The 14,964-nt window shown below is 31.5% G+C and overlaps 1 protein-coding gene across 1 annotated transcript; it reads left to right on the top strand.

The window, feature by feature from the left end:
• The first annotated feature begins 829 nt into the window (after positions 1–829).
• Positions 830–5,583, top strand: LOC145617500 (GDSL esterase/lipase At4g28780-like). Its single transcript, XM_081672207.1, has 5 exons — positions 830–1,305; positions 2,210–2,337; positions 3,602–3,847; positions 4,117–4,372; positions 5,079–5,583. Exons 1-5 carry the CDS (start codon positions 1,047–1,049, stop codon positions 5,315–5,317), a joined length of 1,128 nt encoding a protein of 375 aa, XP_081528333.1. The 5' UTR covers positions 830–1,046; the 3' UTR covers positions 5,318–5,583.
• The last annotated feature ends 9,381 nt before the right edge of the window (positions 5,584–14,964 follow it).

Here is a 14,964-nt window from a genome sequence, read left to right as displayed (position 1 = left end):
GGAAGACACTATTAATCATTTAAGTAGAATATTTGTACTGTAATTAAATAAATGGTTACTATGTATGCAATCCTAGGGACTCTGTTACATTCACCAATCTGAACTAATCTTAGAACAATTATACACACGATTGAAACATAACTAATTTTAACACAATAATGTAAATTAAAGGTTTGGTTAAACACTTTTATTTCTAATTCAATATACAAATTAATGCAAGGATAAACAAGCCTATATTGATGCAATCATGGAAAAACAAATGAACACGAGCTAAGTAAATTAGATAGATTTTGAAAAAATTTCCCAAAATTATTAAGACATGCTAAAAAACAGGTTAAACTAGTGTCAAAAGAATCTCCACTTGAACAAGCCAATACATACTTACATGATCTCAAAACATGGACCACACCTTGACACATACAAACTACAAAGTAGTACAATATCAAACCCATTGATATATTAGTACAAAGTTGTGAAAATGTTATATTCAAAGTTACCTTTATTTTGGTCACAATAATTTTGGTATATATGTAAATGCAATATCACTATTATGTACTACTATATCAATGGCTTTGAAGAAAGTTAGTAAGCAAATAACCAAATAAAAGTATAACAGCATTAAAATGACAAGATTGTAACACTTATTTATGTCCACAATTTGCTATATACCTATAATTGACCACCTTTATCATTTAATATTTCATGCAATATAATTTGTTTCCCCTTTTTTTTATTATTAATTTTATTTTCTTCTTCATTTCACTAGCCACCCTTTTTGCTACGAAGTTGTTGGCGTTGTTAGTACACTAATACACAACTATGTAGGTGGTAGAGAAGAAGGCCATTTAATAGGTCTCCCATACTTTTGATATTACTATTTCTTATATTTTTCATCTATAAAATCCCACTTACTTCATAGTGTTACTCCACACTTCAACACTATATTTTTATATTATATAGTTTTTATACATTACTACATATTGATACTATATATTTCTTATATACATTATTCCAAAGTTAAAAGTAGCTTAGCTAGCTTAGCCACCATGCATTGTGGTGTTTCATTCTCTAGTGTTATGTCCTTGAATGCTATGTTGTGCATTGCAACATTGTTTTTAACCTTGGTTTCTACTCATGTTGAAGCTCAAAGAGCTTTTTTCGTGTTTGGCGATTCACTAGTCGATAATGGCAACAACAACTACTTGGTCACTAGTGCTAGGGCCGATAGGCCACCCTATGGGATCGACTCTCCTAATGGACCGACCGGCCGGTTCTCCAATGGCCTCAACATCCCGGATCTCATTTGTAAGTCATCACTTAGCTAAAAGAGTACAAGTACTATATAGAAACTATCGTTTTTAAGACTTCCAAAGTAACATTGCATTGCATGTATGGGCTTTTTCAGGGGTCCCCCAACAATTTAAAGTCTTTTTTGAGAAAATAAATAATTGAAACATCTTTTTCTAAGTAGAAAATTCTGAATTTGTTTGTTATGGATATCTTCCCAACGTAGATTTGCAATCATTATACCCTTGTATAACTTTTATATCTAAAAAATAATAAAAATTACTATTGTTGATAATTTTGTTGATGTTACTCAAGAAAAATGGTGGCCATCATACAAATTCATAGCATGAGTTTTATATCCATCTTATAATTATATTTTTTAGTTTAATTTATGAGTGTCGTACAAATGTATTATCAAGCTAGGCTTATTGCTTAAAATCAATTATACGGGTATTTATATATAAATGACAATTAAAATATATTTTAAAAAATTGTTACTATATAATTTTTTTATTTTTAAAATTTTATTTCTTGATTGAATTTGCTAATTCCTTATTTTTTTCACTCCTTTGAATGTAATCGATGCATCAATATGGTGATAATGATGATTTTGTACTTAGTAATAAGGCTATAAGTCTAATGTAGTAAATATATAGGGAAAATGTGTCATATATATTTTAGTATTATAATTACAACATTTTATAATCATCATCAAGTAAATAAACTTTTTAAATCTTGTTCAAAAGTAGCATCCTACATTCTAATTACGTACCATACGTACAATGTATGTAATCATATGACCTTATAACAATTTTCTTGATAATTCATGACTTTATTAAATAAAGAAAAGTAGGAGTATTTATGATTACTAAAAAAATGCTTAATTGATTTAAATGTGGTTGATGGAATTGCATTATATTAGGTGAGCAAATTGGAACAGAGCCTCTATTGCCCATCTTGAGCCCTGAGCTCACCGGAGAAAGACTTCTAGTTGGCGCGAACTTTGCTTCAGCCGGAGTTGGGGTTCTAAATGACACTGGCATCCAATTTGTAAGTTAAAATTCCTTAATTGGATACTATCTGACCACGAAAGAAACTTTTCTCATATCATATTATCCATCCATTATAAACATCAATGCAGCACTATCATTGTCAAATGTAAGTTATACTCGTAACTAATACACTAGCATTTTCAAAACATTGAAAAATGTACATCGTTAATTAATTAATAAAGAACAGACGAGTTACGTGTTTTAATTGTCTAATTAACGTTTCTTAACAAAACATTTGCTCTCTATAATTATAGTACAAATGTACAATAGTACATTTCTCTCAATGTGTCCAAATTTTATGTCTCGCTATTTATTGATAGACAATAATCTTCATTTTAGGGATCTAGAAATCATGTGCATGTGGTGTACGTATAATAATATCAGTATACGTAACTTTCATGCATTACTTTCTTTGCTGCTTCTTTTTTTAGCTAGCTATTTAATAGGGACATTATGGCAATTTACGTTCATCTCACCAACAAAAAATAGATTTATAATATAATAACTCGTCTATAAATACCTAAATCGCATTTATTAAATGGATCTATCGTAATAAAGTTGTGCAATAATAGTTTTGTTGATATATTCTAGTTAGTTGTAGAATAGCTCAAATTCTTTTCCAATTTTCCATTTATCACGGCTATAGGTAGCACTAGAAAGTGACCTCCATCCCCTACGAGCATTTTTTTTGTAAAATGAACCAATCATATGTGACTTATTATTTCGAGACATGAAGAATAATTTAGGGTTCGTTTGGCATCACTGTGGTTTTCTGTTTTTTGGTTTTTTGTTTTTTAAAATCATATGATATATGTCACATAATGAATCAAAAATTAGTCAAACTTATTAAAACCATGATAATAATGAAAACTGACAACAGAAAAGTGGAAACACCTTTTTCTTGTTTCCTGTTTTTGGTTTTTTGTTTTCAAAAAAATTGAAAACTGAAAACAAAAAACAATGTCAAACAAGCCCTTAGTAATCACTTTATTTTAATTTCTTGCTTTCTATATTAATTGTTTTAGATTAGCTTTTGACCTTGTAACAAAATTGACATCATGGTGAGATTTCGACTCATCAACCAATCCCTTTGTTGATCCCTCGCTCAATCTCAAACCATGTCAATTTCATATAAATATATGTCTTAAAATGTTGTGTAAATTGACGTTTGCCAATATTAATTAGATAAATAAAATGACATTTTCGCATATGATTAGACAATTGATAATTAATTTGTTTATTTTAAATTGGAAATGTCATAGGTGAACATTATAAGGATAGGCCGTCAATTGGAGTTGTTTGAGCTATACCAACAAAGGTTAGCCGGGCTAATTGGAGAAGAACAAGCACAAAGCCGAGTGAATGGAGCTCTTGTGCTAATTACACTTGGTGGCAATGACTTTATCAACAATTACTTCCTCCTTCCAATCACGGCTAGGCGTCTTCAATTCCCCAATCTTGAAGACTATGTTGATTATGTCGTTGGAGAATATAAAGGGGTTTTATCTGTAAGTTTTTATATCATAATAATTGTCCATTATTCTGTATTATATATTTTATTCATAATATAACGAAAAGAAATCAAAATTCAGCAATACACGTGACAATTGTTAATCTACCATGTATGGTAGATTGATTATGTATTATCAAGTGATAATTTTTACTCGTACCAGGCAATATTATATTTATTTCTATACCAAGGTACGAGTAATTTTAGTTAAGTCAATATTTATTCTGTATATCAATCGACTAAACTTGTGTGTTGACAAATACACAGAGGCTTTATGAATTGGGAGCAAGGAGAGTATTGGTTACTGGAACTGGACCAATTGGATGTGTCCCTGGTGAGTTAGCCTCACAAGGCAGTCGAAATGGCGAATGTGCCCCTGACCCACAACGAGCCGGTGCCCTTTTCAACCCAAAGCTAACCCAAATGATTCAAAGCCTAAACAGCGAAATTGGCTCTGATGTTTTTATTGCCTCCAATACCGGAGGAATGTTGAATAATTTCCTTGAAAATCCTCAAGCATTCGGTAAGTTACGTTTATAATGTTATCTATTTATTTCAGGGTATTGTTTCAACCCGATATAAGCATTAAATACACTGTCAACTCAATACCAAATTCACTTTTGTATTTTCTATCATAAGAATATTAAAGCATTGTTCTATGTAGGGCTAAAAACAATTAAAGGCATATAGGGTTAGTTATGGAAAGACTAATGGCTACGTAGCCTACACTTGATGGGAGTGGTTATAAATAATAAATTCTCTTTTTGGAATTTTGTAGTATAGTATGAAGAACCATCATTTATGAGGGAATAATATTGGTAAATTTTACTAGTAATAAATTCCTTCATATATGCATGTTCTTATTTTTTTTTTCCTAGAATAAAAATTATTAAAACTAAATAAATAATTCTACGAAGTTGGTAGATTACCCATTTAATTAGTAAAATGATGAGTATGATCACACTTCACTATAATATATTTTTAAAAAATATTACGTATTCATCACAAGTAGTTTATGACGTAAATATATTATCCAGTAAATAGATGTTACACTCCATATAATTTGATCGTGATTGCTTTCATATACTGGTTTGATTTTATTGACACGACCTTGATAGATAAAAAACCTAAAAAAACCTTTTTTATCCTCTAATAAATAGCCACCATTGTTGGTGATTCTACCCCAAATTAAATGCATTATTAATGTTTAAATTATTGAATTGTGACAGGGTTTGAAACATCAAAGGTAGCATGTTGTGGCCAAGGACCCTACAATGGGTTAGGACTATGCACAATTGCATCAAATGTGTGCCCTGATAGAAATGTCTATGCATTTTGGGATGCATTCCATCCTACTGAAAGGGCTAACCGGTTCATTGTCCAGCAGATGATGATCGGGTCCGTCGACCATATGAGTCCCATGAACCTTAGCACCATCTTGGCTGTGGATGCTGCTAAGAGTCCTTAGCTAGCTTAGTGTTGCATTGGTTGCTTAATTGCTAGATTGATGTCATTATATTATTATTACTATTCCTAGTTATATATGTACTTTTGGTGCTATCTTCTTTCAAGTGTAATCATCTATATTTAGGTTGCAAAATTAGTAAACTAAAGTGGCATGAAAAGTTGTTATGTTAGGCATGCATTGTTTGTCCTTCTTCATGGATTGATCGAACTACAATAATGTTGTAATCATTCAACTTTTATTCAATCAAATGTATCAAATTTCGATCCTGAATGGGTTTTAACACATTATTTGCGTTTAAATTAATTAATTTCTCTTTAACTTTGTGCAAGTATATTAATTATAAAAGTTCTTGGATGATTTTTTTTTTTTTTTAAATTTGGACCAAGAAGGACATAAAAACAAATCATGAATATGATTGTACATAGAAAAAAAAAATTTAAATATTAAAAGTGCAACTAACGTTGGCAGCACGTTCGTTCAATATAATAAAACTCACAATGAAAAGTTTTCTCTTGGCTTTCTAGTTTTGGACCCATTGAAGTGACTTATTCAGATATTCTTAATAAAATTTTGTGAGATATTGCTAAGGTTTTAATCTTATGCAACTAATTAGCAAAAATAAATAAATAAATAAACAAAAATTAGCAAATTAAAGAGTTCATTATTATAAATCATATGCAAGTATAAAAATATACACCACCTACAAATTTTCTATAAGTTCTAGAATGAACAAGTATTTGGTGTTGATACATGGTGATTAATCACAATATTAATGAAAAAAGTTTACTATCAATTAGGGTATTCAAAATAATATCAACTAAATAAACAATGCTAGTTTTCTAAATTATGAAGAGCTAACAAATCAAAGATATCAGCTCGTTATTATTACTAGCAAAAGTAGGAGTACGGTTTGAATATGATTATCAAAATTAAATAACGAACTTAAAATCAAGGTCATCGTTGAATGTATAATAATGACATATACGAGGGTAAGACTTGAATGTACAAGTAAAATTAGAGATGTGATGTCAATGTGGGTTGTTATAGGCATATAATGAGCTTCCGACTTGTAGCGAATTAAACCGCAAGTTTATGTCTAGAGGTGTTTTAGTAATATCCTTTAAAAAAGTGGTTCCCGTGACAGGGGGCCAAGCTAGCAAACAATAGATATGATAAAAAAAAAAGCTACTCATCGTACAATTTGACTTGCCTGATGTTATATTCCAATTGAAATATTTATTTTAGACGGTATTTAAAGCATTAACAATATAGTTAAAAGTTACTACGACAATTTAATTTACCACTTTTTGAGAGACTAACAATAACATTAATCAATAACTACTCCTTATGACCTATATGTGTATTGATCTATAATAGATGAATTGATTGTAAAAGTAACTTGCATTGTTCTAGCTCAATAATCACACATAATGTACAAATTTATAAATGAAATGGTCCAATATTACAACTCGGAAATTAAAAGCTTTTAGCACAAGATTATCAACACAAGTTACCCAGTTTGCTTGGTTAAGGTTAATTGTAGCCACTGCATCAATCCATCATCATATAATAAGACCATAGCATTATTTGAATAATAATGCTCTACTAATAATACTATGTAGGGCTAAACAATTTATGGTAAAGAGCCAAAGAGGGAAAGTAGATCTAGGTATTAAATTGTTCTTATGAAGGTTAGTTGTGATGTTATATCATACATAATACTCCATATAAAATTTTAGCTTGTTTCTTAAAGTAGATCCACCTTTAAGATTTTCTTAAATATAGGTTTCTTTCATCTTTAATTTATCCTTTTGTCTTTTCAAGTTGAATGGTGCTATTTTTTGTCAAACAAAATTGTAATTACATCTCTCCTTTTACGAAAGAGGAGAGTCTAATTTCAAAAAAAAAAAAATCCTATCATAGTTAGATTCTTTATAAAAACCAACTGATAATAGGTTTACGTGATAACGTGATATTTCCAATAAAATCATGTGTTAAAATTCCTCTTCTTCCCTTTTTATTTTGGATTGTTATCCTCAACTCGAAAGTGAATAATCATCTCAACAATTCTACATTTATTTAAAGTACTCCGTAATATCTACTTATTTACATATACTTCTATTTTACATGAGGTGTACGTAAAATTAATTATAAACTTTTATATCCACGTGAAATGGTCTAGTCTTGTAGTCTTGGCAGATAAGAAACTCTTTTGTTCTCTAATCAATAGCCACCATGGAGTTGGTAGCATCACTAAATACATTAATGAGTTATGTACGTTAAATGTGATAGATTGGTTTTGAAACATCAAAAGATCGAATAGCATGTTATTGTGGGCATTGGGGAAGGACCCTACAATGCTACAAATGGGCTCGTTTGCCTTTTGGGACTCATTCCAAATGGACCCTACTACAATTGGCCTGGCTAACATAGTCAAGTACATTGTTGATGTTGAGAATAGTGTAACTAATAAGTGAAAACACAAGCAAATAGAAAAGATTATACAAACAAATTAAGGGTCGTAACCGTGAATTAAAAGACAATGGCAAACGATATTTTACATTTAAAATTTTTTTACAAAAATAAAGAAAAATTTAAGTTTTGCAACCACTAAAATACACCACTTTGACATTTGCTACCCATCTAAAATTTTATTTACTACCACCTAAAAGGAAAAAAAAAATAGGTTTTGCTACCACTTAACAGAATCATTTATTATTTCTGTTGGTGGGGCCCATCCACCGTCACTGCTGCCTTCCAGCCACCCCTCCCTTCTCAGCCACCCTCATTGCCAGCCCCCAAACAATCCTCCGGCGACCCCACCTCTCTCCCCTTCCACCAAAGCGTTGCTGCCACCAACACTGCTGTTGCTTCCTCCCTCCTCTACCTTAACTCCTTATCTCTCTTCTAACATCATCCCTCAACACCGCTGCTGGCCACCAAAGCGCTTCTCTCTCCACCACAACACACATAACCACAACCCATGCCGATTATACCACCATCACTCCGTGCCAGTAAATCAACCCTCGTTCACCACCATGGCAACCCCAAATTAAGACCCATAAATTTGGGCTTTAAGGTTTCATATTCACCCGTTTAGGGTGGTCGTTTCAGGGCAGCGTGGGCGGGGGAAATGGAGGAGGTAGGGGAGGCTTGCTGACGAGGAGGGGGATGTGGCTGAGAATTTTTTTTAAAAAAGTTTTTATGAATTAATGGGCCCCACTTAACGGATCCCTAACGGATTCTGTTTAGTGGTAGCAATAACTATTTTTTTGGACTTGGATGGTAGTATAATAAAATAAAAATTTAAACAGGTAGCAAATGTCAAACATGGTCATTTTAGTGGTAGCAAATGTCAAAATTTCTTAAAAAATACTCTTTGCAAAATAGTAAGGAAAAATCCACAATGACTTCGTGTTAATCTAGAGGGTTACGCCTCATTTCTTTAAACTGTGCTTATTGTGTTGAACTTCTAGGTTAATTTATTAACTCTACCTGTTGATCAAAACCCTTATAACTTTGTTCACATTTAAGTTGTTCCACATTTAAAATAATAAGAAATACGAAGTAATAGCTTTGATTACAACTCTAGCTTAAAAAGTTCGATGTCTTCCTAACATACCTAAATAAGCTAATTGGCCCGGCCTAGCTTATTACTTTTTACATGCAATTATACAATCCTCTTTTATAATGGTTTGTGAAAACTACACATCACATGCATATATATAGCTAGATCTAGTTATCTAATAAGCATAGGGAGTTACCTCTATTACCAAATCCTTTTGAAATGAAACCTCCTTTTCCTTGTAAATGGATCAAATTAAACTCCCCTTATTATATTAGTAGCTTATATATCCAAGCTCATTTTATAGTCTCTATAAAATTTAACGTACATATATTATCATCCAACAAATGCTAGTTGATGTTAGGGTTCCATTAATCATATGATCCCTATAAACAACCGAACACAATCTTTGCTATGGATAATACTTTGTTGACGTATAAACTTTCCAAATAACACATATAAATAAACAAGCCTTTAATCAAAGTGGAGTGTATGACCATCAAAGCTAGTTAAAGGCCCTCTTCAATACTTAAAAAAAATAATATTCACTAAAAAATAATTTCAGTTCAACAAAATAATTCCTGTTCAACAAAATGATTTCAATTCAAAATCAGTTACTATAATTTTAATTTACTTAACTGAAACGTTCGGTAATATAAATTTTAGTTCAATAAAAGTACTTCCATTTCATTACGAATAAAATAAGGAAAAGTGGAGAGTAAGAATAGTCGAAAAGCCATTAGACTTTATTTCACACATTATTTTAAAACTATTTCTAATATACAAAAATACGCTTTCTACCATGAAATTCATCAATATCTTGTTGATACAACAATAATAAAAAACCAAAAGAAGAGAGTAACTAAACAAAAGAAATTATTACATCATAATTAACGTGAAAATTTATTGAAATTACCAATAACAAATTATAGCGAGTAAAATAGGTTGACATTAGAACTTGTCCATTACTAACTGATCTGTATCAAACCACTAAAAACACGTTATATTATAAAAACAAAAATCAACCCGGCCTAATTTTTGGCAATGCGAAACAGAACTAAACCGAATTTTGCAAAACCATTAATGACCCATACTCACTATCAAGCCAAACTGTTGCAACCCGAAACAAAGAACAACCCAAACTGATTGCTTTAGAAACTTATAATATCCGACTCATTTAAATTGAAACCATTTGAATCCGACATAAACCCGATAAACCCGAACCATTTACAACTCCTAACTCGATATGTACAAATCGTTTACAACCTACAACTAGTTTAATCCAAGTCATTTCAACCAATACTTCGTTGTATCCAAATTAAATTGTTAACAACCCGCACTTGTCTAATCTACATCATTTTTAGTTTTTTACCCGCTAATCAGTACTCCATACAAAACAATTGTTTACCAACTGTTACCATATTTTTTTTCTTTAATTTGTATACCTTTATAGTTTTTTACTTAACTTATACATATATATATATATATATATATATATATATATATATATATATATATATATATATATATATATGTATATATATATAATGATTGAAACCCTTATAACCTTATTCACATTTAAGTTGTTCCACATTAAAAATAATAAGAAATAATAGTTTTGATTACAACTCTAGCTTAAAAAGTTTGATCTCTTCCTAACATACCTAAATAAGCTAATTGGCCTAGCTTATTACTTTTTACATGCACTTATACAATCCTCTTTTATAACGTTCTGTGAAAACCACACGTCACATGCATATATATAGCTAGATCTAGTTATCTAATAAGCATGGGGAGTTACCTCTATTACCAAATCCTTTTAATATGAAATAACAGGCTAGAGTCGTATCACCTAATCAAAAGTATTACCTAAATCCTCTAACTAAAGTAGATAGGGAGGTAGGGTCGAATCCACAGGGAAACTGGTCTTTCTACTCCTAATTAATTAATATAATCTAAATTATTAAAGTAACCAATTTGTTGTTTGTAATGTGAAATTAAACTACGGAGATCAAGTTCAGGGAGAAAAACAATAATAAGAAGGCCTAGGGTCACAGGTTCACCAATAATTAATATTCCAGGATAAAACATAACAATCAATAGTCAACATTGCACAAATAACATGATTAACAGGCTCTCGCAATTTATTAATCAACATAGATCTAACAGGCTCTCGCAATTTACTAGATCTAAATTCCTATTGAAAATAGCCTTTAATATTAAATTAACATCTGCTCGATTCATCAATTCAATATTGCTAAACATTCACAATCAAATTACATCTGCTCGATTCATAATCTAATTGCAAAGAATTAAAACAATTCAATAAGAAATTATCATGCAATATCAATGATCAATAATAACAAATTATCCCTTCATATTAATTATGGATCCCCATAAACCCTAGAATTAAACTACTCACACATAATTAAATCTAAAACATGCATAATAATAAAGTAAGCCATAAGGAATTGAAAGGAAGAAATTACTGAAATTAATTGAAATAGAAATCGTACCAAGACGGCGAAATTACAAAGTAAACAAGATCAAGAGTATGGTAGAGAGAAAAGTCTAGAGAGAGAAAATATTAAGTAGAGAGAGAAAGTGAAAAGAAAAGAGTCCGTAAAAATAATTATCCTAAAACGTACTTAAACAACTTCTAATCAAAACTCCTAAATAGAAACTAAGTGCTCGTCTAACAAGCTCCTCCAGAAACACGCGCCCGATCGGGCGCGCCTTTTGCTCGTAGCCCTTTGCTGCGCACTTTGCCCGATCGTGCTAAGCATCGCACGATCGGGCGCGCCTAGCACGTTGGCCCTATGATGCCTTCCTTACCCGATCGGGGCTATGCTTACCCGATCGGGCCCTTGTGGCTCCTTAAGGTTTTGGACTTCCGATTGGGCTCGACTCCTCGGCCCAATCCGGATCTCCTCTTCGGGTCTTGAATACTCGGTCCAAACCTCGGTATTCCGAATACCGAGCCCTTAATCACCGGCTCGATGGCTCTAGCCGGCCTTGGGCTTCAACGACGGTCATACTCCTCCAATGCTCGTAGTAGCTTCATAAAATCCCGGGAAAATACTCCAAAGGTGCAATTCCCTACGAAACTCAACCGAAACTACGAAAACACTAGAAAATGCATATTAGTAACAAAAGTGGCTCTAAGGAGCCAAAAACACTACTAATTATGACCAAGGGACGGGGGTAAAATACTATATAAAATGGACATATCATGAAACCTCCTTTTCCTTGTAAGTGGATCAAATGAAACTCCCCTTATTATATTAGTAGCTTATCCAAGCTCATTTTATAGTCTCAATAAAATTTAACGTACATATATTTTCATCCAACAAATGCTGGTTGATGTTAGGGTTCCATTAATCATATGATCCCTATAAACAACCGAACACAATCTTTGCTATCAATACTATATACTAAAAGACACACCAGCAATGACACGTGTCATCTCCTGGTGTGTCCTTAATTATTTTTTTTCTTTTTACTAAAAAAAAATATTTCAATTAAGGAAACAAATCACTTACAAAAATCATATTATTTATTTATTATTTTTTTTACATATTCCATATTAACATGTAGTAATTATTATATTTAAAATAAAAGATTTATTCACAAATCTTTCTAAAAAAATAATCAATTATATACCAAAAATCAAAATTTTAAAATAATCTTACAATAAGAAAAAACATTGCTCAGATTTTTTGCCTACTTTTGTTTTAGTTGTGTATTGGATGCTACAATTAAAATTGCAAATACCAAATTAACATATTTCATACTTTTATTATTTCTCGACTAATTTATGATTACACTGAGTACAGTAATACTTCTCAATCAATACTATATGACTATATATATAACTAAAGATCACCGTGCATGGCACGGGATCTAACCTAGTTGATAATACTTTGTTGACGTATAAACTTTCCAAATAACACATATAAATAAACAAGCCTTTAATCAAAGTGGAATGTATGACCATCAAAGCTAGTTAAAGGCCCTCTTCAATTCACTTTAAAAATAATAGTATTCACTAAAAAATAATTTCAGTTCAACAAAATAATTCCTGTTCAACAAAATAATTTCAATTCAAAATCAGTTACTATAATTTTAATTTACTTAACTGAAACGTTCGGTAATATAAATTTCAATTCAACAAAAGTACTTCCATTTCATTACGAGTAAAATAAGTCAAAGGTGGAGAGTAAGAATAGTCGAAAAGTCAAAACGGTGCATTAAAAAAAGGATTTTTTTTTTTTTTTTTTTACTTTTGTTACCTCTAAAACACATCACTTTCAATTTTGCTTTTGTTAAGAGTAAAACACATCACTTTTGTTACCTCTAAAAGTCAAAACTTTTAGCTTTAATTTTTCAATTTTGCTACCTATCAAAACTTTTAGTTTATTTTACTACCTAATATATGCACTTTTTTAAACTTTTGCTACCAGTACCTAACTCTGTTACTGTAGACGTTAAGGGGCCCCACTCCAACGGCTCTTTCCCATTCCCCTTCTGTTTAATTGAATTGTATGAACTTAATTCATCCAAACTTCAATTTTTTCACCCAGAATTGTTCAATCGATTAATAATCGAAATCCGACGCAATTTTTCCTCAGCAACGTTAATTTGGAGAGGGTTGTTGGTGATTAGGTGTTGATTTCGTCTACAACATAAGGTGAGTAGCTTTAATTTTTCCCATTTATTTGATTATGCGCAAATTAGGGGAAGGTCGAATTGTAGTTGATATAAAAATTTGAGCTTCTTAATTGTATTTGTTAGTGTTTGGGAATGAAACTGAATCTAAATTTGATTTGTAATTGGTTGTTAATTGCATTCTTGTTTGTTGGAATTAATTAGGGTTCATGTTTATTAGCCAAATTGGGGGTTTTTAATTGGGATATGAATGGATTAAATTGATGCTTATTTCTGATTCAAAACCTATTTCTGAATGTAATTTTCGATAAATTTGTTGTAAATGCAGGCTATAATGTCAATTGTTAGGTTTTCTCCCTCAAAACAGAGGAAGTGTGACTGTGGGATTCCTATGGGCAAGCTGACATCATGGACAAGAGAGAATCCTGGTAGGAAGTTCAAAGTTTGCAAATTTTATGATCCTAAGACAGAAACAAGGGGTTGCAAGTGTTTTGAGTGGGTTGATGAGGAAGATGGCACTAAGTAGCAACGCGACATAATCAATCATGTTGGACAAAAAATTGATGAAGGGAGAGATCAACATACTGCAATATGAACTTGAAGATTTAAAAGGCCAAAGAAGGTGTTTGGTAAATGAGAATGACAACCTCCTAGTGAAGTGCAATGCTCTAAATTCTGATAGGAGGAAGAACAGCAAGGAAGGGCACCATATCTCTCTTGGTGGATGCACAACTGCAGCAACAAGTGTCTTGTGTCTTGTTTTAGTGATTGTTGTTGTTTTAGTTGTATGCAAATGATACTAGAGTAGTGTTGTATTTAGTGGTTTTATTGAAGGAATGTATGAACCTATGAATGTAATGTCATGAATATTAATAAATGAAAGCTGAAATGCTATTATTTACCAATAAAATAGGCTTTCATAGCATAAGGAGCACAGCATAGAGTATGCAAAAGATTACATATCATAGCAAAATAAGCACAGCAGTGCATGTTCAAAGACTGAGTATAACATGGCACATGTGGCACATGAAAGTGTAACATAAGAGTACATGAAAGATGCTACATATTACAGTACACATGTAATCCCTTAAATGTTATGATACTGTGATTAACCCAAAAAAAAAAAAAAAAAAAAAAAAGAAAAAAAAACACAAATGTAGCCTAAGTCTAGTTTGGTTGCTTTTGTTGTACAACTATTGTTGTTGAGGCCTGTGATGCTTGGGTGCAGGTTGCATGATCTTTAGAGGTTGTCTACAGGTTGCTGGGTACAGGATTCTTGGGATTCTTTGTTGCAATGCTGTGAGGACCAGGAGTTACACCTCTATGTGAGACACACCAAAAAAACAAAAATAAGAGACACGATAAGCCACAAAAAAAAAAAAAAAAAAACCAAGAATAAGAAAATGCAATCAAA

The sequence above is a fragment of the Chenopodium album genome, chromosome 26, assembly GCF_948465745.1.
Source record: "Chenopodium album chromosome 26, dcCheAlbu1.1, whole genome shotgun sequence".
Classification (NCBI taxonomy): Eukaryota; Viridiplantae; Streptophyta; class Magnoliopsida; order Caryophyllales; family Amaranthaceae; genus Chenopodium; species Chenopodium album.
The sequence above is the reverse complement of the archived record's forward strand: the minus strand, read 5'-3'. Positions and strand labels throughout refer to the sequence as shown.